This window comes from Oncorhynchus mykiss, chromosome 12, assembly GCF_057628025.1.
Source record: "Oncorhynchus mykiss isolate SJ-2025 chromosome 12, ASM5762802v1, whole genome shotgun sequence".
In the NCBI taxonomy this organism is placed as follows: Eukaryota; Metazoa; Chordata; class Actinopteri; order Salmoniformes; family Salmonidae; genus Oncorhynchus; species Oncorhynchus mykiss.
In genome coordinates, this window is record NC_143033.1 from 22,763,287 (window position 1) to 22,789,145 (window position 25,859).

A 25,859-nucleotide genomic window follows, 5' to 3' on the forward strand; every position below is an offset into this window, starting at 1 on the left:
CCTATTATCTTGTTTCGCATCATGTGATGCTCAACCTCATGGCCCCCCGGGGTCGGGATGAATGAGTAAAGCAGTGACTAATTATAATGATATTCGGCTCTTTTACGATTCATTATAATCTGTGGTGACGAGGGACCTAACGAATTTTGCGCGAGGACAGTGTACCGCACGCCGCATAGCAGGCAACTATAAAATCCATTTCCAAAGCCACCCAAATTCACTGATGCGTTCTGCGCGTGTATAGAAGCGACTGATTCGTCACTTCGTATGACACGTAGCCTCGCATCTATACAATAGAGCGAGCAGGTGGCATTCAGAACTTTATCATTTCGCAGTGGGTGGGTGTTCCTAGTTTGCACTGTAGCCTAGGCTGTAGAGACGCGCGAATAGGTTACTGAGAGGGGATCCAATAGACTGCCCTGACTACACAGTATACCGGCTAAATGCCCAGTACCTGCAACTGTCTTCACACGACCTTCAGTCTTGTGCTGGTATCTGCACAAAGTAATACATTAAGGTAAAAAGAACGGCACACGGCAATGAGCTCCTCTCTCCCCAAGAGCGAATCTACGACCTCTCTGTTGAGATCCTCAGCGGTACCGGTGAGTCGCAGATCCGCACATCATTCCGAGCATCATGGGTCGCGCAGCCACCGCAGTCACCATCATCAACCCGAAGGGGGTAGCGGTGTACCTGACGAGCCGTGTTGGAGCGATGAGTGCGAGGCAAGCGCGCGCAGACCGCTTTGTCAACCGAGGCATGCCGGTGGCAGGACAGACAGGAATGGAGGTGATAAACGGGGACATTCCCACCACTTCCAACAACACAGCAACCACTACGATGACGGCTACAGACAGGAAGAAATGAGAGAGCGGATGGATCGCAGTGGGAAAGACCGCAGTAAGTCGTCCAGACACCTCCACCCACACCACCACCATCACAACACCTCCAAATGTGACCTGCCGCCTGCGCATCACCACGGGAACGCACGTCCGGACCGGAGGTCCTCGCCAACTCCATCCTATACAAAACAATCCGACGACACTGCGTACTTTTTTGAATCAAAGGACAGAATAATTGCTGGGTCGTCCACGAGTTTAAACTCTGACCAACCGGTATCGTCCACGCCAGTGCCCGGTCCCCTTACCAGCCGGACCGCCAAAAGACTCAGCACAGCTCCACCTGAACATGACTCCAATCTGCATCCGATAGTGAAATCAGTCTTCGGGCAGGTAGGTAAATCCGTGTCTAGACAGCACTACAACACATTGATTAGCCTGCCTACTCTCGAACAAACATTCAAAATCAACTCAAGGATTCAACAAGTAGACGGGGGATTATTAGTCACAATAGGCAATTCATTTATGTGCATTTGCCAAAAAACGCCGCGCGACCTAAACTCACTTTTATCTCAAGGGTTAATTTGAATTATAATTTCTAAATGCAAAAATATTCAACTTAATTCACACAATTAACCATTTCATGCATTTCGCCATTAAGGCTCTATTATGCACGGATAAACACGTAGGTGTTTTGTTGTGTAACACCATTAAACAGTAATTCATAACACAGAAATGAAGGATGAACCTTTCGTTCAGAGCAGGTAGTTGCAATAGCTATAGGATGCGTGACAACAGAAGGCTGGGATTATGGATTTTTCCAACTGCACAGTGCACTATAACATTTCCCAAAGATTTTTCCTAAAATATTCCAATGTATTTGAAACAAGACCGTTGGATAGATATGAGTAGTAGCCTATAGGTCAGATTAAATAGTTTAGACAGCTCAAGCATGAAAAAATTATAATGCTTCACAGTGTCAGGTTGGTAGGATAGGGTCAAACGTGAGGGACAGGTAGAGCAGGAACCCAAGCCAAATGTGACCTGACACCCATTCACCCCAGCTGACCATATCAAAAATGTAGATATGTTTTGAGTCCAAATTTCACTTATCTGTGTATCTGGTAATTAGTTGGATGGAGGGGGTGGCATACTGTCATGTGAAGGATACTCTCATCATGTCTGTCACCTGAGCAAAGGCAGGTGGATCAACTTTCCAATCCTGTGGAAATTGTATTGTGCTGAACACACACACACACACACACACACACAGCTATTTGTGGTAAGTCACACTCACATCAAGGTTTAAAAAAATGTGAGATTGAATAGTTATCACACTGTAATCATTTAGGTATGGAAAAGGTATAATCTTTGCCAGACTTTGGGGCCATACACCGGAAGATAGACAGGTGATTGTGGATGGCAAAAGAAGTGTGCCTCTCCATCTTCATTCCTGCATCCCATCTCCTCTACCCTCTACTAATACAAAGGTCCTCCTCAAAGTCCTCATCAAATAACCCCGTTCCTATAGTGCCTCTGTTGCTCTCCATAGGCTATCCATTGTTTTCTTTCCGTGGCGCTGAGATATTAGTTTCAGTGCTAAGGGAGATAGAAAGCTCAGATGGAGACAACACGTTTCCCATGTGTTAATGTGTGCCAGAAATAACTTCACTCAAACCAGGCCAGAGCTTCAATCAGTCACAGGAGTTCTAGGCAGCAAACCCCAATCTATGCAGCACTGCTGTGCTCTATAGTGCCTACAACATCTCAATCTGCTCCACAGTGAGACACGATGCAGTAGCCCTCTATCACTCTATCCAGTCATTGTGCTTTGAAATGGGAATATTGAAGGACCTTTAATGACAATATCTGTCTATTTCTCACTCACTTGGCTGTGAAATTGCTCAGCTGGAGGAGTTTTTGAGCAGAAAAAGTATGCAAGGGGACTGTGTCACTTGATGCTAGTTACTGTAAGTCCGAGACTTGTCAGAAAGCTCTGACTATTTCAGTAGGATCAGATCTATAACTGGATATGCAGCGTTTGTGTCCAATTACATAATAGCAAAGTTTCAAGTCAACTGAGAGTTGTGTGGTGGTGTATTGCAAGATGTTCTGTTTGTCTGATACAAAGATGTGTGTGTGTACACTTGTCTGTGTGTGCACATGCGTGTGTTTGGATCTTTGGTTGTGATAATCTATTAGGTGACATTTACATGTCATATCATATCTAGCTTATCATATCCATCTCATCATATATTTTTGTTGGCACAAGTATACTTTGAATAAATCTTTTGATATGGCGTGAGAATGTACCCACTGACATTCTATATTTCATATTTTTCTTATGTAACATCAAGGTCTCCCTACAGAACTCATTCTCTGCCAGTGGAAGCTAAATATAACACTCCCAAGACCTGATTATGAGAGAGTGGAGGAGAACAGCCATTCGTGTGATAGTAAAAATATTCAAATCCTTTGGCTAACGCGCTACCTGACAAAGCCAGTTTGCAAATTGGTGACTAAAGCAGGGATTCCTGCATAAGAAAACATATTATCTCAAGCATCCATATAAATAGCATGCTTTTGTAGCAGGGTAATATTTGATATGTGTATACAGTGCCTTGCGAAAGTATTCGGCCCCCTTGAACTTTGCGACCTTTTGCCACATTTCAGGCTTCAAACATAAAGATATAAAACTGTATTTTTTTGTGAAGAATCAACAACTAGTGGGACACAATTATGAAGTGGAACGACATTTATTGGATATTTAAAACTTTTTTAACAAATCTAAAACTGAAAAATTGGGCGTGCAAAATTATTCAGCCCCCTTAAGTTAATACTTTGTAGCGCCACCTTTTGCTGCGATTACAGCTGTAAGTCGCTTGGGGTATGTCTCTATCAGTTTTGCACATCGAGAGACTGACATTTTTTCCCATTCCTCCTTGCAAAACAGCTCGAGCTCAGTGAGGTTGGATGGAGAGCATTTGTGAACAGCAGTTTTCAGTTCTTTCCACAGATTCTCGATTGGATTCAGGTCTGGACTTTGACTTGGCCATTCTAACACCTGGATATGTTTATTTTTGAACCATTCCATTGTAGATTTTGCTTTGTGTTTTGGATCATTGTCTTGTTGGAAGACAAATCTCCGTCCCAGTCTCAGGTCTTTTGCAGACTCCATCAGGTTTTCTTCCAGAATGGTCCTGTATTTGGCTCCATCCATCTTCCCATCAATTTTAACCATCTTCCCTGTCCCTGCTGAAGAAAAGCAGGCCCAAACCATGATGCTGCCACCACCATGTTTGACAGTGGGGATGGTGTGTTCAGCTGTGTTGCTTTTACGCCAAACATAACGTTTTGCATTGTTGCCAAAAAGTTCAATTTTGGTTTCATCTGACCAGAGCACCTTCTTCCACATGTTTGGTGTGTCTCCCAGGTGGCTTGTGGCAAACTTTAAACAACACTTTTTATGGATATCTTTAAGAAATGGCTTTCTTTTTGCCACTCTTCCATAAAGGCCAGATTTGTGCAATACACGACTGATTGTTGTCCTATGGACAGAGTCTCCCACCTCAGCTGTAGATCTCTGCAGTTCATCCAGAGTGATCATGGGCCTCTTGGCTGCATCTCTGATCAGTCTTCTCCTTGTATGAGCTGAAAGTTTAGAGGGACGGCCAGGTCTTGGTAGATTTGCAGTGGTCTGATACTCCTTCCATTTCAATATTATCGCTTGCACAGTGCTCCTTGGGATGTTTAAAGCTTGGGAAATCTTTTTGTATCCAAATCCGGCTTTAAACGTCTTCACAACAGTATCTCGGACCTGCCTGGTGTGTTCCTTGTTCTTCATGATGCTCTCTGCGCTTTTAACGGACCTCTGAGACTATCACAGTGCAGGTGCATTTATACGGAGACTTGATTACACACAGGTGGATTGTATTTATCATTATTAGTCATTTAGGTCAACATTGGATCATTCAGAGATCCTCACTGAACTTCTAGAGAGAGTTTGCTGCACTGAAAGTAAAGGGGCTGAATAATTTTGCACGCCCAATTTTTCAGTTTTTGATTTGTTAAAAAGTTTGAAATATCCAATAAATGTCGTTCCACTTCATGATTGTGTCCCACTTGTTGTTGATTCTTCACAAAAAAATACAGTTTTATATCTTTATGTTTGAAGCCTGAAATGTGGCAAAAGGTCGCAAAGTTCAAGGGGGCCGAATACTTTCGCAAGGCACTGTATGTACCTAACATGCAACCTGTAATAAGACTATTCAATTAATGGACAAAGTCTATTAAAACTATATCTGACTCCATAAAGATATTTAAAATTGTAATGATGTGCTCTGAAAGTCGGGAAGCAAGTTCAGGGAGTGACTACATTTAATAAATAAAAGAACAAAACAAGAAACACGAACAGTGCACCAACATGGAACAGGAACAGGAACAAGAAGAAACTAAAGGGAGTGACATATATAGAGCAGGTAATCGAGGAGGTGATGGAGTCTAGGTGAGTGTCATTATGCGCCTAACGCTGGTGACAGGTGTGCGCCCTAACGAGCAGCCTGGTGACCTACAGGCTGTAGAGGGAGCACACGTGAGGAAAATATGCAAGCAAGCATTAGGCGTTTAGCTGAGTAAGATCAAGGAATGGTCATGAGAAGTGATGGCAAAATGCAAGTATTATTTAATAACTTTCTAAATTGAATGGATTCACATACAAGGCATAAAGCTTAAGTTACAAGGCAATAATGACATTATTAACAAAACATAATTCTAGGCATATAGGTCCTAAGGTTAAGTTACAAGATAAAGCATGAACAAAGAGATGCCTACTAGGCCAGAGGCATAGAAGCCTAGGAAATTAGAAAATATCAAGATGAGAGAACAACAGACATTCATTCCATTTATACCAGATATGACTTGTTTGTATTCAAAATAAACTGTTGTCCAATCCAGAGACCAAACGAAAAGGTAGTAAAACTAAGATATCCAATCAGATCAGACCTGTCAAGGAAGCCTCTAGGAAGGGGGTCACATCTATATCTGATGACCTGTGGGGGTGGGCAGAGTAGGACAATTGCATACAGTGTCGTCAGAGTTTACTCTGAACAACTAAAAGGAACCACAGAGATCATATATCCATACATATACTGTAGCTAGCTTCAGAGTTCTATTGATATATACTAAACATAGACACTATAGTATTATTCTATCACACATTTAATAGTCAGTCCTCTGGATACTGTAGAGAAAGATGTTGGCCCCTTGATGGAGGAAGGGCTGACTGGTCCTTGGGCATCGTCTTGGGCCATTTGTCATGCTATGATGATAGAGAGCACATCAATTAGGGCAGAGCCTACACTTTCACTTTCATTTTCATCAGAAGGAATTGCTGAAATAGAAGGGCTATGAGTAAAGGGATGAGGGGGAGGACGTTATGAGGAGGGGGCATTATGAGGAAAGGGATGATGGGGGCATTATGAGGAAAGTGATGAGGGGGGGGGGGTCATGAGAAAATGATGAGGAGGAGGGCGTTGTGAGTAAAGGGATGAGGAGGGAGGCGTTCCAGTCTGTATCAAAACCGGCCATGATTGGGAGTCAAATAGGAAGGTGCACAATTGGCCCAGCATAATCCGGGTTTGGCCGGGGTAGGCCGCCATTTAAATAACAATTTGTACTTAACTGACTTGCCTAGTTAAATCAAAAAATTACAAATTAAATAAAAAAAAGAGGAGGATGAGGAGAGGGGTATTATGAGGAAAGTGATGAGGAGGGGGGCATTATGAGGAAAGGGATGAGGGGGGGGGGAATTATGAGGAAAGTGATGAGGAGGGGGGCATTATGAGGAAAGGGATGAGGGGGGGGGGGAATTATGAGGAAAGTGATGAGGGGGGGCGTTATGAAGAAAGGGATGAGTAGGGGGGCATTATGAAGAAAGTGATGAGGGAGCGTTTTGAGGAAAGGGATGAGAGGGGCATTATGAGGAAAGGGATCAGGAGGGGGGAAAATATACAGTGCCTTGCGAAAGTATTCGGCCCCCTTGAACTTTGCGACCTTTTGCCACATTTCAGGCTTCAAACATAAAGATATAAAACTGTATTTTTTTGTGAAGAATCAACAACAAGTGGGACACAATCATGAAGTGGAACGACATTTATTGGATATTTCAAGCTTTTTTAACAATCAAAAACTGAAAAATTGGGCGTGCAAAATTATTCAGCCCCCTTAAGTTAATACTTTGTAGCGCCACCTTTTGCTGCGATTACAGCTGTAAGTCGCTTGGGGTATGTCTCTATCAGTTTTGCACATCGAGAGACTGAATTTTTTTCCCATTCCTCCTTGCAAAACAGCTCGAGCTCAGTGAGGTTGGATGGAGAGCATTTGTGAACAGCAGTTTTCAGTTCTTTCCACAGATTCTCGATTGGATTCAGGTCTGGACCTTGACTTGGCCATTCTAACACCTGGATATGTTTATTTTTGAATCATTCCATTGTAGATTTTGCTTTATGTTTTGGATCATTGTCTTGTTGGAAGACAAATCTCCGTCCCAGTCTCAGGTCTTTTGCAGACTCCATCAGCTTTTCTTCCAGAATGGTCCTGTATTTGGCTCCATCCATCTTCCCATCAATTTTAACCATCTTCCCTGTCCCTGCTGAAGAAAATCAGGCCCAAACCACCACATGTTTGACAGTGGGGATGGTGTGTTCAGGGTCTTGCTTTTACGCCAAACATAACGTTTTGCATTGTTGCCAAAAAGTTCCATTTTGGTTTCATCTGACCAGAGCACCTTCTTCCACATGTTTGGTGTGTCTCCCAGGTGGCTTGTGGCAAACTTTAAATGACACTTTTTATGGATATCTTTAAGAAATGGCTTTCTTCTTGCCACTCTTCCATAAAGGCCAGATTTGTGCAATATACGACTGATTGTTGTCCTATGGACAGAGTCTCCCACCTCAGCTGTAGATCTCTGCAGTTCATCCAGAGTGATCATGGGCTTCTTGGCTGCATCTCTGATCAGTCTTCTCCTTGTATGAGCTGAAAGTTTAGAGGGACGGCCAGGTCTTGGTAGATTTGCAGTGGTCTGATACTCCTTCCATTTCAATATTATCGCTTGCACAGTGCTCCTTGGGATGTTTAAAGCTTGGGAAATATTTTTGTATCCAAATCTGGCTTTAAACTTCTTCACAACAGTATCTCGGACCTGCCTGGTGTGTTCCTTGTTCTTCATGATGCTCTCTGCGCTTTTAACGGACCTCTGAGACTATCACAGTGCAGGTGCATTTATACGGAGACTTGATTACACACAGGTGGATTGTATTTATCATCATTAGTCATTTAGGTCAACATTGGATCATTCAGAGATCCTCACTGAACTTCTGGAGAGAGTTTGCTGCACTAAAAGTAAAGGGGCTGAATAATTTTGCACGCCCAATTTTTGATTTGTTAAAAAAGTTTAAAATATCCAATAAATGTCGTTCCACTTCATGATTGTGTCCCACTTGTTGTTGATTCTTCACAAAAAAATACATTTATATCTTTATGTTTGAAGCCTGAAATGTGGCAAAAGGTCGCAAAGTTCAAGGGAGCCGAATACTTTCGCAAGGCACTGTAAGTAGAGGAGGGAGGCGTTCCAGGCTGTTTCACAACCGGCCATGATTGGGAGTCAAATAGGAAGGTGCACAATTGGCCCAGCATAATCCGGGTTTGGCCGGGGTAGGCCGTCATTTAAATAACAATTTGTTCTTAACTGACTTTCCTAGTTAAATAAAACATATAATAAAAATAAAAAAAGCGTAAAAGGACGTTATGAGTAAAGGGATGAGGAGGGGGGCATTATGAGGAAAGGGATGAGGGGGGCATTATGAGGAAAGGGATGAGGAGGGGGGCATTATGAAGAAAGTGATGAGGGGGGAATTATGAAGTACGGGAACACCCCCCTGAAATCCTGAAATGGACAAAAATGAATGGGATCTTATTGGCACCGTACGAAACATATACACAATGTACAATACCATTCAAATGGACGTTGTTTCATTCAAAACTGATTGCAAATGCCATATGGCAAATGCCAAGTGTCACACAGCAAAAATCCAATAGATGGCGAGCACGCTCCACTGTAAATTTTCTTATTGCAAATGTAACACAAATCAAGACCCAAGAGTAAAATTTGGAACATTTGAAACTGCTTTCTGGACTGTTTTTTGAAATTCTTTTGATTTTTTTGTCAATTACACATGTATAAGAACTGTATGAACATATGTTTGTCATATTTTGTCATAATTTTTTTTATTGTCCATAAGGCATACATTTTGTCCATTTGCAATATGATTTCATAGGTCAAAAGTCAGAGTCAAAAGTAAGTGAACCATTGCCAAATGCAGTAAGAAATGCCCAAATGCAATGTGAAAGTATTGAAAGTGCCAAATCAGGATGATATGTCCATTTGCCATGTACGATCATAGGGAATCGGTTTACAGACCCAAAAGTCAGTGAACCATGTCCAAATGGCATTTATACTGCCCAGATGATATATAGCACTATGTTAAGCCATGAATCAACCTAGATGGTCTATTTTTTAACGATTTTTTGAAAAAAGTCAAAAATGACTAGGGGCGCCCCCTATTGGATGGGCACGGGTGGGGGGTGCAAGGGGTCTACGGTTTGGTAGGGAGCACCCTTGCCCATCCAATAGGGGGCGCCCCTGGTCATTTTGGACGGTTTTTTAAAAAATTGTTTAAAAAAGATAGACCATCTAGTTTGATTCATGGCTTAACATAGTGCTAAATTTCTTTGACATCTGTTGCCTAATCACACATATGACGTTTTGAAAAGATCTGACCTTTTTAACCCTTCGAAACAGCCCCTATTACACCATTTTAAGGCACTTCCAGTTGACACAGGAAGCTGAAAGTGAACACATATCCTTCTTGGGGTAGGCTCTTATAGAATAATGAGTTTTAAGTCTTTACGTTAAGAACTGACTTATTTACACAGGGTTGAATGAGTGTGTTATTTCAGAAAATCACAGAAATCTCGCAGAGCGCCGAAACCCACCTTAACGGATTTGTCTGAACATGCTGCAACTGGATCTGTAACTTTTTTGAAGAAAAAATAAATAAATTTTGAGCATCACCAACTGTACATTGTACGATTTCTCTTAAATTACGATAGATAAATGTCTGGTTCTTTTTTTCCTGACACCGTAGGTTCATGTACTTTGACGTGAAGGGTTCAAATTAGCGCTCTATTTTCGTTTTTGACCTTTAATCCCAGAAAAATGGCCATAGCTCAAAAAGAGTTGAGGCCTTCAATGCCATCTTGTTCAGGGCTAACTGCCCATTATGCCAAACCTATGCTCACCAAGTTTCGTCTTCAAAGTTTTTTCCGTTTAGGAGAAATGGCCACGTCGCGATTGGTGATGTTTTGTACATTTGCAATAAGATTCCATTTGCCATCTGCTGGAATTTACCTGGACCGCGGAAAAATGACAAATTTGAAAGTTTTATAAAACGGAAACCGAATGTCCGAGAGACTTCGTTCGATGACTTCCCGGAAGATCTGGCCCCGGTGCACGGCCCACCACCGTCGGCGAATTTTAGAAAAATTTGCAGACTTCTAGTAAGGTACATTTGCAATATGGAGTTTCTCATCAACCATACAGCAAATGCCAAAATGTGCCCTTCATGCATGAAAGTGATGAGGAGGGGGCGTTTTGAGGAAAGGAATGAGGAGGGGGGCATTATGAGGAATAGGATGAGGGGGCATTATGAGTAAAGGGTTGAGGAGTGGACATAATGAGTAAAGTGATGAGGAGGGGGGCATTATGAAGAAAGTGATGAGGAGGGGGCCATTATGAGTAAAGGGATGAGGAGGGGGCATTATGAGTAAAGGGACGAGGAGGGGGGCGTTATGAGGAAAGTGATGAGGGGGGCATTATGAAGAAAGTGATGAGGAGGAGGGCGTTGTGAGGAAAGGGATGAGGGGCACGTTCCAGGCTGTATCACAACCGGCCATGATTGGGAGTCCCATAGGGAGGCACACAATTGGCCCAGCATCGTTCGGGTTTGGCTGGGGTAGGCTGTCATTTAAATAAGAATTTGTTCTTAACTGATGAAAGTGATGAGGAGGGGGGCGTTATGAGGAAAGGGGATGAGGAGGGGGGAATTGTGAGTAAAGGGGATGAGGAGGGGGGCATTGTGAGTAAAGGGGATGAGGAGGGGGGCATTGTGAGTAAAGGGGATGAGGAGGGGGGCATTGTGAGTAAAGGGGATGAGGAGGTGGGCATTGTGAGTAAAGGGGATGAGGAGGTGGGCATTGTGAGTAAAGGGATGAGGAGGGGGGCATTGTGAGGAAAGGGATGAGGAGGAGGCATTATGAGGAAAGGGATGGAGGGGGGCGTTATGAGTAAAGGGGATGAGGAGGGGGGCGTTATGAGTAAAGGGGATGAGGAGGGGGGCATTATGAGTAAAGGGGATGAGGAGGGGGGCATTATGAGGAAAAGTATGAGGAGGGGGCATTATGAGTAAAGGGGTGAGGAGGGGGGCGTTGTGAGGAAAGGGATGAGGAGGGGGGCATTATGAGTAAAGGGATGAGGAGGGGGACATTATGAGGAATGTGATGAGGAGGGGTCGGGCGTTATGAGGAAAGTGATGAGGAGGGGGCATTGTGAGAATTGGACATGAAAATAATGAGTGTTTAATGATGAATGATTCCTATCAATAAAGGAAAATCCTGATATAAATACAATATCCCTGTCTAGACGTATGAATTCATGCATAGCTACAAATTCATCAGTTATGAATGATAACATCATTACACTATACTCTCCATACTCGTCATTACACTACCCACTGGGCACACACTGGTTGAATCAACGTTGTTTCCACGTCATTTCAATGAACCAACGTGGAATAGACATTGAATTGACGTCTGTGCCCAGTGGGTCATACACTCAATTCACATGGATCATAATTATCACAAACATAACTGCTTTCATATTTTCTATTAATCTGTGTCATACATAGCAGTCTGCGCATTGTCATTGTAGTCATACTTTAATTATTGTATGTAGGCTACAATTTCCAACTCTTTCCATTTATAGACCAATCCAGGTTACAGCAGTCTATTCACAGCTTTCACTGTTGTATTGGGTACTTTATTCAGGGGCGCGACCTTCACTGGGGACGTGGGGGACATGTCCCCTCCAAATTCTGAAATTGCATTTTTGTCCCCCCCAGTTTTATCATTGGAATGTGATACAAAACAAAGCAACGGTGTGCTTTAGGACCAGGTGGACATCTCCAAGCGGTCAGGTACGCTGTTTGGAGTGTTTAAAAAATATGTACATATATATTATGGCCTCCCCATTTCGAAAACCAAAGTTGCGACCCTGACTTTTTTTTTTTACCTTAAGCTACCACTTCTGAGGAAAGAAAAATATTATTTGGAAGTCTGGGCAGGAAGTCTGGGCAGAGAAGTAAATGGATGATTGTTTTTCACCAATGCCTAATCACCAGATGACGCCACCAGATGATGGTGGCTGCTCACAATATGTACTGTAAGTCAGAGAGTGTGTGTCTGTTTGTAAGATTCAATGTGTGTTAAGCATTTGTATTACTATAAACTATAACTAGAAACCCTAAAACACACAGCTTATTCAATGTATTAAAAGTGGTCTTTTTAAAGAGTTTCATTCCAAAACGCTATACATCCATTTTCAGAAATTTGGGTACAAAATTCAAAAGGCATTGGCACATCTGAGCTATCTTTGTTGCAGGTGCATGGTAAAATTAAATAAAAGAGAAATGTTGGTAAAAAACACACACTGTCTAATCATGGCATGGCGTTCTTCAATGACAGACATGTCCACTATATATACAAACGTATATGGACACCCGTTCAAATGAGTGGATTCGGCTATTTTAGTCACATCCGTTGGAAGCAACGTCCAGCACAAGAACTGTTCGTCGGGAGCTTCATGAAATGGGTTTCCATGGCCGAGCAGCCACACACAAGCCTCACCATGTGCAATGCCAAGCGTCGGCTGGAGTAGTGTAAAGCTCGCCGCCATTGGACTCTGGCACAGTGGAAACGTGTTCTTTGTAGTGATGCTTCATGCTTCTCCATCTGGCAGTCTGACAGACGAATATGGGTTTGGCGGATGCCAGGAGAACGCTACCTGCCCGTATGCATACTGCCAACTGTAAAGTTTGGTGAAGGAGGAATAATGGTCTGAGGCTGTTTTTCATCGTTCGGGCTAGGCCTCTTAGTTCCAGTGAATCTTAACGCTAAAGCATACAATGACATTCTAGACAATTTTGTGCTTCCAACTTTGTGGCAACATATTGGGGAAGGCCCTTTCCTGTTTCAGCATGACAATGCCCCCATGCACAAAGCTAGGTTGATACAGAAATTGTTTGTTGAGATTGGTGTGGAAGAACTTGACTGGCCTGCACAGAGCCCTGGCCATAACCCCATTAAACACCTTTGGGATGAATTGGAACACCAAATGCAAGCTAGACCTAAACGTCAAACAACAGTGCCCGACTTCACTAATGCTCTTGTGGCTGAATGGAAGCAAGTCCTCGCAGCAATGTTCCAACATCTAGTTGAAAGCCTTCCCAGAAGAGTGGAGGCTGTTATAGCAGCAAAGGGGGGTGACAATTAATGCCCATGCTTTTGGAATGAGATGTCCAGGTGTCCACATACTTTTGGTCATGCAGTGCATTTGTTTAAAATCTATCACTTGATGCTATTTATCTGCCTCTGTTACGGTTTTCTTGATGAGAAGGAGAGTCGGTCCAAAATGCGGCGTGTCTATTGCAATCCATGTTTAATGAAGTATCACACTAAACAAACACTATCAAAACAATAAACTTAGCGAAAACCGAAACAGCCTATACTTGTGTAACCTAACACAGAACAATGACATCAAGACACTAAGGACAGTCACCCACGACAAACTCAAAGAATATGGCTGCCTAAATATGGTTCCCAATCAGAGACAACGATAAACACCTGCCTCTGATTGAGAACCACTTCAGACAGCCATAGACTTAGCTAGAACACCCCACTAGCTACAATCCCCATACATACACACCACATACACAAACCCATGCCACACCCTGGCCTGACCAAATAAATAAAGATAAACACAAAATACTTTGACCAGGGTGTGACAGAACCCCCCCCCCTAAGGTGCGGACTCCCGAACGCACCTCAAAACAATAGGGAGGGTCCGGGTGGGCGTCTGTCCATGGTGGCGGCTCCGGCGCGGGACGTGGACCCCACTCAATCAATGTCTTAGTCCCTTCTCCTCGCGTCCCTGGATAGTCCACCCTCGCCGCCGACCATGGCCTAGTAGTCCTCACCCAGAACCCCACTGGACTGAGGAGCAGATCGGGACTGAGGGGCAGCTCGGGACTGAGGCAGCTCGGGACTGAGGGGAAGCTCAGGAGTGAGAGGAAGCTCAGAAGTGAGAGGAAGCTCAGAAGTGAGAGGAAGCTCAGAAGTGAGAGGAAGCTCAGAAGTGAGAGGAAGCTCAGGAGTGAGAGGAAGCTCAGGCAGGTTGATGAATCTACCAGATCTGGAAGAGTCTGGTCGACTGGCAGATCTGGAAGAGTCTGGTCGACTGGCAGATCTGGAAGAGTCTGGTCGACTGGCAGATCTGGAAGAGTCTGGTAGACTGGCAGATCTGGAAGAGTCTGGTCGACTGGCAGCTCTGGCTGCTCCATGCTGACTGGCTGCTCCATGATGACTGGCAGCTCTGGCTGCTCCATGCTGACTGGCTGCTCCATGCTGACTGGCAGCTCTGGCTGCTCCATGCTGACTGGCTGCTCCATGCTGACTGGCAGCTCTGGCTGCTCCATGCTGACTGGCTGCTCCATGCTGACTGGCTGCTCCATGCTGACTGGCAGCTCTGGCTGCTCCATGCTGACTGGCTGCTCTGGCTGCTCCATGCTGACTGGCTGCTCCATGCTGACTGGCTGCTCCATGCTGACTGGCGGCCCTGGCTGCTCCATGCTGACTGGCGGCCCTGGCTGCTCCATGCTGACTGGCGGCCCTGGCTGCTCCATGCTGACTGGCAGCTCTGGCGGCTCCTTGCAGACTGGCAGCTCTGGCGGCTCCTTGCAGACTGGCAGCTCTGGCGGCTCCTTGCAGACTGGCAGCTTTGGCGGCATCCTGCAGACAGGCAGCTTTGGCGGCTCCTTGCAGACTGGCAGCTCTATGCAGACTGGCAGCTCTATGCAGACTGGCAGCTCCATGCAGACTGGCAGCTCTATGCTAACTGGCAGCTCTATGCTAACTGGCAGCTCTATGCTAACTGGCAGTTCTGAACAGGCGGGAGACTCCGGCAGCGCTGTAGAGAAGGAAGGCTCTAACAGCGCTAAACAGGCGGGAGACTCCGACAGCGCTGGAGAGGAGGAGGGCTCCGACAGCGCTGGACAGGCGATGCGCACTGTAGGCCTGATGCGTGGTGCTGGCACTGGTGGTACTGGGCCGAGGACACGCACAGGAAGCCTGGTGCGGGGAGCTGCTACCGGAGGGCTGGGGTGTGGAGGTGGCACAGGATGGGTTAGACCGTGAAGGCGTACTGGAGATCTTGAGAGCGGTGCTGGCACAGGACGTGCAAGGCTAGGGAGGTGCACAGGAGGCCTGGTACGTGAGACTGGCACCATCTTCACCAGCCGACTAACACGCACCTCAGGACGAGTATGGAGCGCTGACCCAGGTGCCATCAAATCCCCGACACGCTCCGTCGGGCGAATTCCATGTTTAAAACACCAACACAGCAACTCCCTCATTTCTCTCTCCTCCAATTTCCCCATTAACTCCTTCACAGTCTCTGTTTCGCTCACCTCCAACACCGGCTCTGGTTCTGGTCTCCTCCTTGGCTCCTCACGATAAACAGGGAGAGTTGGCTCAGGTCTGGCTCCTGACTCTGCCACACTCTCCCTGAGCCCCCCCCCAAGAAATTTTTGGGGCTGACTATGGGGCCTCCGTCCACGCCACCTTGCTTGCTTCGCAAACTCCATTCTCCTATATCCTTCCGCGCACTGCTCCATCGAATCCCAGGCGGGCTCCGGCACTCTCCCTGGGTCGACCGCCCACCTGTCTATCTCCTCCCAAGAAGTATAGTCCATACTGTACTCCACTTTGGGCTGTTCCTGCCTGTTGACACGCTGCTTGGTCCCTTTGTGGTGGGTGATTCTGTTACAGTTTTCTTGGTGAGAAGGAGAGTCGGTCCAAAATGCGGCGTGTCTATTGCAATCCATGTTTAATGAAGTATCACACTAAACACAAACACTATCAAAACAATAAACTTAGCGAAAACCGAAACAGCCTATACTTGTGTAACCTAACACAGAACAATGACACTAAGGACAGTCACCCACGACAAACTCAAAGAATATGGCTGCCTAAATATGGTTCCCAATCAGAGACAACGATAAACACCTGCCTCTGATTGAGAACCACTTCAGACAGCCATAGACTTAGCTAGAACACCCCACTAGCTACAATCCCCATACATACACACCACATACACAAACCCATGCCACACCCTGGCCTGACCAAATAAATAAAGATAAACACAAAATACTTTGACCAGGGTGTGACAGCCTCACTCTCAGAGAAATAAGTAGTACTCCTAGGTTTTACACAGTCAATTGTAACAAATAACTACACTTTCAATAAAGAACTATACAAACTTATCATTTGTGAAATCAATATTTCAAATATGTTTAAAAATAATAATTAAATACAGGAATATGAGATCTGTATGTAAAACAGTTACATTTGATATTTGTGTCATTTAGCAGATGCTCTTATCCAGGGCAACTTACAGTCAGTGCATTCATCTTAAGATAGCTAGGTGAGACAACCACATATTACAGTCAAATATACAGGATTCGAACATTCCATTCCAGCGAAACAAATGTAAATACAGTATAGGGTTTTGCAAAAAAATAAATGTTCATAAACATCTCAAATCTATGAATAAAAACTCTTAAGAACAGTAATATTTTTACACACACATGAAGGTACCCATAAGCAATCATTTCTGATGAAAAAACAAGTGAAAAGTAGGTGGCTATATTATTTTGGATATAAACTCTTAATTTATGTGTACAACAGTATTTGATAACAGGCTGTGTCGGTTCTTATCCAGTTTACCCAGCTTGAGATAAGTTACACTCATTAATAAACTGTGTGTGATTGTGTGATAATGATGTGTGTGTGTGTATTAGGGTAATGATCCTGCCAATCCCACATTAGCAAATTCACAGTTCGCAAACCCAACCTCTGTGTGTCATACGAGCAGCCACAGGGGTGACAGGAATTTAAAGAGTGAAGGAATTGGATAAATAGGAGGAAGATTCTGAGCTATGTGGGAAGGCAGTCATGCTAACAGACCTAGGTTATGTAAGGAAAATACAGAACTTTATTTTTCCCCTTCAGCTCCTTGGTCACGGAGCATTTGACAGCTCTGGAGATAATGCATGTGTCACGCCCTGACCATAGAGAGCTGTTTATTCTCTGTTGGTTGGGGCATGATAGTGACTAGGGTGGGTCATCTAGGTGATTAATGGTTTATGTTGGCCTGGTATGGTTCCCAATCAGAGATAGCTGTTTATTGTGGTCTCTGATTGGGGATCATATTTAGGTAGCCATTTTCCCCATTGCGATTTGTGGGATCTTGTCTATGTATAGTTGCCTAGTAGCACGGTTAGCGTCACGTTTCGTTTGTGCTTTATTGTTTATTTTGGTGAGTTTCGATTGATTAAAATATGTGGAACTCTACGCACACTGCGCCTTGGTCCAATCATTTCAACGAGCGTGACAGCAAGGAAACCTCTCCGGTAAAAGCACAGCTAAAGCCTAATTTTCCTGCTGGTGGTATGCTCCCTCCTCCCTACCTTCCCTTGTCACTATTCCACTGAATAATTTCCTATTTCACTCTATGGACCCCCCCCCCCCCCCCCCCACACTCTCTCTCTCTCTCTCTCAAAAAAAAAGAACAGTAAACATTACACTCCCAAAGTTCTAAAGGAATAGACATTTCAAATGTCATCTCTCTCTCTCGCTTTCCCTCTCTCTCCTTTGTAAGTCTCATTCCTTTCCCTTTTTTATTAGTTCTCTGACCCTCGCTCCATCATTCCCTGTCTTCCTCTCCATCTCTCCCTCCCTCTCTCCTGCCAGGTCATACTGACCTTGATGAGGTCTGAAAGGGAAAGAGGGGGCAGAGAAAATGGAGAGAGAGCATGGATGACGGGAAAGAGAGAGAGCATGGATGACGGGAAAGAGAGAGAGCATGGATGACGGGAAAGAGAGAGAGCATGGATGACGGGAAAGAGAGAGAGCATGGATGACGGGAAAGAGAGAGAGCATGGATGACGGGAAAGAGAGAGAAAAATGAAAGGACTGGGTGGTAAAGGCAAGGGAAAAGGAGGTGTGGACAAGCTGCCATGATACATGTATAAGTATTGTCGTATCAACTGTAATTTCTGTCTTCAATATGTTTATAGCCCATAGACTATTTATAGCCACAGATGGCTATTTATACAGTCCATTAATGGATGGTTGTGAAGGAGGTAGACATTTTCACTATTCAGTTAAATCCCCATTGAAATGTGAAGGATTAGACTGTGAAATTCAAGAGACTGTGTAAAGACGTGTGTGTCTGTGCGCATGTGTGTGTTTATGTGTGTGAGTGCTAATGATGAATATTCATGGGAACCTGAGGCTGTCCGTAGCCACTGGAAGAGGAAATCAGGGAGACAGGGAAACAGGGAAAGGAGAGAGTGAAAGGGGACACAGAGGCAAGAGGCAGAAGAAGATAATAGTAATATTGGCTAAGGTTGTATCATGCATGATACCATGTGCTATGCTATTTGAAATGTTGACGGCAAACTACTCCCCATCCATTCTCCTTTAGAAAAAGGAGAAATCTTTTCATGAGCTTCTCACTTAACTATTCCTAGCATGGAATAAATGAGTTTCAAATGAAAGATGATACTTTCATTGCCATAAAAATAACAACCTATTTAACCTAATACATTTTTCAGACTTTTAATTAAAAAGGCTGTTATTTCAACTCAGGGGTTGATATGGTGTGTCGTCACCATAATCTCTCCCTACTTGGGCTGTTTACAGGTCACTGACTGAATCCTCCTCGGGTGATTTTCACATACAGATGCTATAAGGTCATCATCCCAAATCAACTTGTTTCTCAGGCTCTTCTCTCCTCCATAAGGAGCCAGACATATGGGTTATCCATTCTTCAATATCTACCCCAGATGAAACTAACATATATAAGGTATAAAGTACATTATTAATGTAATATCTCTGAAGAACATCTGTATCTGACTTGTGAATATTGATGTGAATATTAAGGTAGCATTATAATATGGTAATAATTATAGGCAATTGGATGAGGAACTAAAAATGGACTGTAAAGGCAGATATATTCATCATATGGAGGTTACAGAATGAACCCACACTCACATACAGTACTGTAGTATAGTACATACATGGAATGAGAAAAAAGACATGCCATGGCAGAATCATGAGAGATGATGCTACCAGCCCTACCAGTCCAGTCTCCTCTCCCTCCTCTCCCAAGCCATTTAGCTCACTAGATGGCACTGGATCAAATGGGATTAACTTTGACCTCAAATCTTCATTAAACTGCAAAAGCAATTATTAACATCAAATTTCCTCTTAGAATTAGTGGCATGTCTCTCCGGTGGCAAACTGTATGTGTCTGCATGTGTGTGAATGTGGGTATGGAAATACTAATGCATGCTTTCCTTTGTGTGCTGACTGTGCCTTGTTATGAAAGGAACATATAGAGAGGGATGTTGTATGGATGAGTGTATATCAGGAGGTGAACACAGTGAGCGTTATTGTTTATGTGAATTGGCACATAAACAGGTGTGTGTGTGTGTGTGTGTTATGCCTGTGCACACACTGGGCTGACATTATGAGAGCCAACGGCTCCTGTGTCTGATTTCTGATGTGTTCTGATGTTCACAATGAGCCTCCGGTGAGAGGCTGGATGAATCATCAGGAGTAGAACAGAGAGGCAGACAAAGAATAAATGAATAAAAGAGGTAGAGGATAGACGAGAGAAAGGACCTTGGTGTGTGTAACTATGGGAAACGATTGACCAGTGGCAGCCACTGCAGGTGATTGCAGAGATTGCTATCAGCATACATGTGGTGCTTATTGCCTAAATGCTCAGAACCCTGTAGATATATAACAAGTGTGCAGTGATTTGTGGTGTGTGTTGTACATGTATGCATGTGTGTGTGTGTGGTCCATCATCCACATGCCTTTTATGTTAAATTATTGTGTATTTTGTAGAGCATTGATCTCAATACTGTCCCTTCTAGCTTAAAATTACTTTGTGAGGAACGTACTCTTCTGTGTATGTGCATACGTGTGTAAGAGAAAGCGGGAGAGAGAGGAGGGGAGAGGAGCGGAGAGAGAGGGAGGAGGGGAGGGAGAGAGAAGGGGGAGAGGGGAAATAGGGGAAAGAGGGAGGGAAAAAGAGAGGGGGAAGAGAGAGAGAGGGTGCGTTATATTTTTAGCTCCACAGCCCCACATCCGTGAGTGTGTTTAATCGAGTGTATGCGCGCGTGTGTGTTTGGATTACTGTCTCCAGTATCATGCTCGGGGGAAGGTAATATTCTTGTCCGAACAAGCTTCTTTGTCACTCTCTTGCTTTGTAGAGATCGTTTGAAACTGTGCAACAGAGTGAGGAAGAGACGAGAGGGGGAGGGAGAAAAAGAGAGAGGCTGAGGGAGAGAGAGAGGATGGTGAGCTAATGAATAAGCAATCTTGCATTTTCTACTTTGAGCTCTTGCATCTCGCTAAGACACGCATGCCTGCCTCCTCTCCCTCTCATGTCTTTGTCTCTCTGATCTTTCATTCTTTGTTGCATTTCTTTGCTTTCCTCCATTTCAGTTTACCTCCCCTCTTCCCTCTCTACCTCTCTCACCATGACTCCCAGTGTCCTTCCCTCTAGGTCTTCTGTGGATCTTGTGCAACCTCACTTTCCCGCTCTTTCTTTCTCTCTGTGTGTCTCTCTCTCCCCCTAAATTCCCTTTTGTCTTAGTTTGTGACCCACTGAACCTCCTTTCTCTTTATCCCATGCATGCATAGAAACACATGCACATGCAAACACAAACGCATACACACACACCACACAGACATACTAACACAGACACGGTTAGACACACAACGAGAGGGACTTTACCATGGGGAACTCAGTCAAATCTCACTTCTCCAAGAAGGTAAGGTTTTGTGTACTGTGTTCTGGCTGTGGACCACCTGAACCCCTGACTGTCTGTGGTGCATGTCTGTCTCACTCTGTCCTTAACTTGACTGGAGGCTATTGGACCACACTGGACATGTTTTTTTTTTGTATTGACTGTGGGGCATCTCTTCCAGTCTTCTGGTCTGAGGAGCTGTGCTCTCGCTGTTACAGACTAGTTGTGAATATTAGAGGAGACAGGACAACCTAGTGTCTCATGCTATGTTCTCATCAACCCCACTGAACCTCAAAGACCAAAATAGTCAGCTGACCAGCGTAGAATACTGACTGTGAAGCTTGAAATATTTTGTGGACAGGAAGACGACAGTATAGTTGTACATGGACTATATGAACTCTACCACGCATTAGGACTACATTGTGACTGTTTTTACATATTTATTTGTCATAGATGTGAATATAACAGTTGTGCTGGAGTGACTGTGTGGGAGTCCTTAGTGTAGTAGACAGTGTCTTGTGTTGTTCTTGAATCCGATAGCTGGGATGAGTGGTGTCACTGAGCAGGCTCCTGTCATGATCAACCACATGTTTCAAGCATCAACACTTCACATCGTCAGAGGGGATTATGTGGCGCAGACATACCAACAGGTGGCGCTATAGTCTTGAACCATGCCTGCAGGAGCATGATGGATTTTAGCCTGATCTTAACAGACACCCTGCACAACGCAGGTTGGGTTTCCAACCAGTTAATGTTCATTGTACTATAAATGGACTATAGAATGGATATATTGGACTTATCATGAAGGGATTTTTACATTATCTGCCAGTAGTATATGATTAGTCCATGTACAACAATAATTCAGTGATTTAACAGAAGGATCAACAATGACAGCCATAGCTCTTTAGCCATCTAGTAACTGCACAGTAAAGACAGGATTTCATGTTCAGTGGGAGCATTGCTTCACCACACATCAGTGAGATTCATCCCCTTCAGCAGCTGTACATCCTTGAGCGTGTACAGTGCAATATGACAAGCAACTGTTGAAGCCATCTTGTAGCGAGGGAAGTTACTGCTTCTCACATTAGAATATTGTTTTAGCTGTCTAATTCAATGTAATATTTAAAAAAAAAACATTAGTAGAGATTGGTGACACAATGGACCATCAGACAATCAGCACTGCTTCGTGTATCACTTGCTGATGTGCCCTGTGTAGCAGGGCAGGAGCTGGCGCTGGAAATGCCACTGTAACAGATGGAGTGTGAAGGTCATGTACATTGGAGGGCAAATGCAGTGGTGGGGTCTGGAAAATGGGCAGGGATAGAGAGGGAGAGTCTCATATTCATACTCCTTGTGTCCTCTCCTTATTCTCAAAACCCATTGGATGAGAAAGCCAGAGGTTTCTCCCCTCTTACTTTCTCTTCTAATGGGTTTTGAGAAGGAGGCGAGGTGAGAGGACACGAGGAGTATGCAATTAGGATTCTCCCATAAAGAGCTCTCTAGGGGGGGGGGGAACAATGGAAGGAGAGGTGACTCACCACCTGGATTCGGTCTTTTGAAGCAAAATTTGAATTTCTGTTTTTTTTTTTACATTGGATAAAAGTAGAGACTCAGAGATACAAAATGGTATATCATACACTGCATTTGAGGAACAATGGGAAAATAATTCTGCTTTGAAAGTTGATAAACTTGTAAACTCACATTTGAGAAAATGGCATTTTAGTGTTTCGGTGAGAGAGCTCGTCTTCGTCTACACCTATTCAGCATCGTTCACACCCTCTTAAGCTTTAGCCCCACCCATCTTGTTGCATTCAGAGCGCACGCTTGAGGCTCTGGCCGATGATTTGTTTACCTCTGGATAACATGAAAACAGCCTAACCAGCTCTGCTTACAACAATTTCATTGTTTTTTTGCCGATGTTTACTGACACTGGCCATAGTCAACGGGTATTGTACACTTTAGCTTAAGACATGTAGCTAGGTACCTAAGTAAACAAGGAACCTGGTTAGGTAAACAACGTGTAAGATCACACACACAATCACGTTAGCTTATGAGCCAGCCACCTAACGTTAGCTAGGGAGCCAGGCCGCTAACGCTAGCTAACAGTACACTTTAGCTTGAAATGAAACCACTTTGTCAAAATTAGAAACGTGTAATATCTGAAAATGTAGCTAGCTAATCTTACCCGTATACATCATCATGCATGATGGACGCGTCTCCCTGTCACCGATCCATGCCACAAATGTCCTTACTTTGAAGACGTAATCTGGAAACATGTGTTTTCCCATCTCTTTAGCTATCGTACTCTCTTTCCACTGATTTCAAAACTCGAATCCTCCAGAAAGTGGAGAGCAACACTTATGCAGCTACATAAAATGTTTTAAAAAAGCCGCGTACAACAGGATTACCAACACAGACTGACCAGCTGAAATAGACAAAAGCGTTAATTGAACCAATTTTTAACTAGGCAAGTCGGTTAGAACAAATTCATATGCCTAGGTTCCTGAATCAGTTCATATTAGAGGCATGTCATATAGATAGATATACAGTAATTTACCAGTCAAAAGTTTGAACACACCTACTCATTCAAGGGTTTTTCTTTATTTGTTCTATGTTCTACATTGTAAAATAATTGTCAGACATCAAAACTATGAAATAATACATATGGAATCATGTAGTAACCAAAAAATGGTTAAACACATTATTATTCAAAGTAACCACCCATTGCCTTGATGACAGTTTTGCACACTCTTGGCATGCATCTCTTTTCACATTTGTCCTCAAAGATCAACTGACAGCATTTTAGCAACATTACATCTTATTAAAATCTGTTCATATACACCCCCAGGAAGGGGGTCATCATTCACTTTTAACTGGACAGTGTGTTTACAGGAAGTTGCAACAGCATGACTTTAGACCATTAGAACACATTCGCCAAATGCCACAAGATACACCTGAATGGATTTCTGCATATATCTAAATAGTCGTCTTAAATTTGGGAACTTCACAGTTCTTTTGATCAAACAACATGAAAAGGTAGGCTCTCTCTCCCTCAGTTATGCACCAACAAGATTAACAACTAATGCTAGCCAGAGCAAGATGAGAGAAAATCTAACTAAGGAACATTTTATAAACCCTATCAAACCTTTTCAGCTAGTTGGCCTTCAAAATTGCACTGATAAACGATGGGGAATTGTAGCCTTCTGCAGCTTTTCTGCCAATGCATGCTTGTCCCAACCAAGCACCCAAGCTTACTGGCTAAAGATGGTTATCTTGCTAGCTAGCTACTTACAGACACAAATGAGAGAACACCTCACCTCACTGACCATTTTACTCACCCTAGCAGAGTTGGTTGGGCTCGTTATATGTTATCTATAGCATTTACTATTACTTTTTTTGCCTACGTTTACTGACACCGATCATATTCAGATGTTGCGCGTACGTAAATTCATCAGTTATTCTGGGCTCTGGCACTCAGATGGGAGTGCTCTGATATTGGAGTAGATAGCCAGAGGGAATTTGCGAACGCAAGAGATATGCTAACTGGATAACATTTGTTCAAATTCTTGCTAGCTAACCAAATTACATTCCCAGCCTTCGTTACATTTGTTAGTTTTTACCAAAATATTGAGACATTGAAACTGAAACAGTGCATCCCGAATGGAGGCAGCAAACAATTGACCAACCTGATAGCAATATTGTTCAGACTACCAAGAAATGTATTGGTGAATTATATGAAACATACATTAAACTGAATCCATCTATTCTGCCAACAATGCTGTCAGTTCCACTTTAAGTTAACTGCTTAGTGTTCCATGTATAGTGACACTTTCTGTCATAAGCCAGTCAGCATTCTAGTCTCTTACCACAGCTCCTCTCTGTCCACTGATGCCACTTTTCTCTTTGTCTGCCATTACACTGCCGAAAGGTTGGCCCTTATTTTTTTACTTTTAAAGGTTTCTTATGGTGGCCGATGTTCCCTTTGTTACGTCCGTCGTTGGAATGAGACCAAAGCGCAGAGTGGAAAGTGTACATCTTTCTTTAATTTTATGAACCCCCCCCCCCCCCCCCCAAAAAAAGCTAACCCGAACCTAAAGTTCTGCAGGCTACACAGCACCCATACAAAATCAAGATCCCACAAACTCAGGTGGAAAACAGGCTGCCTAAGTATGATTTGCAACCAGAGACAACGATAGACAGCTGCCTCTGATTGGGAACCATACCCGGCCAACAAAGAAAGAGAAAACTAGAATGCCCACCCAAATTACACCCTGACCTAACCAAATAGAGAAATAAACAGGCTCTCTAAGATCAGGGCGTGACACCCTTCCTATTTAATTAACCTGTGGCTCTGTCTGTAATTAGGTCTGTGCATTGTATGGCCTGTCACTGCCCCCTGGTCCACAGACAAATTAGTCATTATAATGTAATGGCTGGATGTATTTCATTCTTTCCATGATTGGGACAATGGTTAATTGGAATGAGCACAAAGCCATCCGTCTCTTTTATATGCGTGTGGCTTTCCTGTCATGAATAAAACCCTGTATTTAAATGGTATTTAGACAAAATTATGTATTGAGAACCCTATATTTTTAACCAATAATGAGTGTGATCATTGTCTGGGTACCTTACACGGGGATCATTGTGCCACTATTACACTGTGCATATGTCAAAAGCAGAATGGCTTGCAGATATATGTTTGGGTCTCCCTGCGTGCCCTCTCTTGGATTGTGCTGATTGTCTTAGT

At 43.7% G+C, this 25,859-nt stretch overlaps 1 protein-coding gene across 2 annotated transcripts in view; it reads left to right on the forward strand.

Annotated features, from left to right (window-relative positions):
• Positions 1-219: 219 nt before the first annotated feature.
• Positions 220-25,859, forward strand: part of LOC110537207 (uncharacterized) — a 36,440-nt gene continuing 10,800 nt past the window's right edge. For both annotated transcript variants that reach the window (XM_021623069.3, XM_090192028.1), the window contains exon 1: positions 220-1,232. In XM_021623069.3, the coding sequence (XP_021478744.3) occupies positions 540-1,232 (693 nt within the window). In that variant the 5' untranslated portion in view covers positions 220-539. The remainder of the gene's footprint in view (positions 1,233-25,859) is intronic.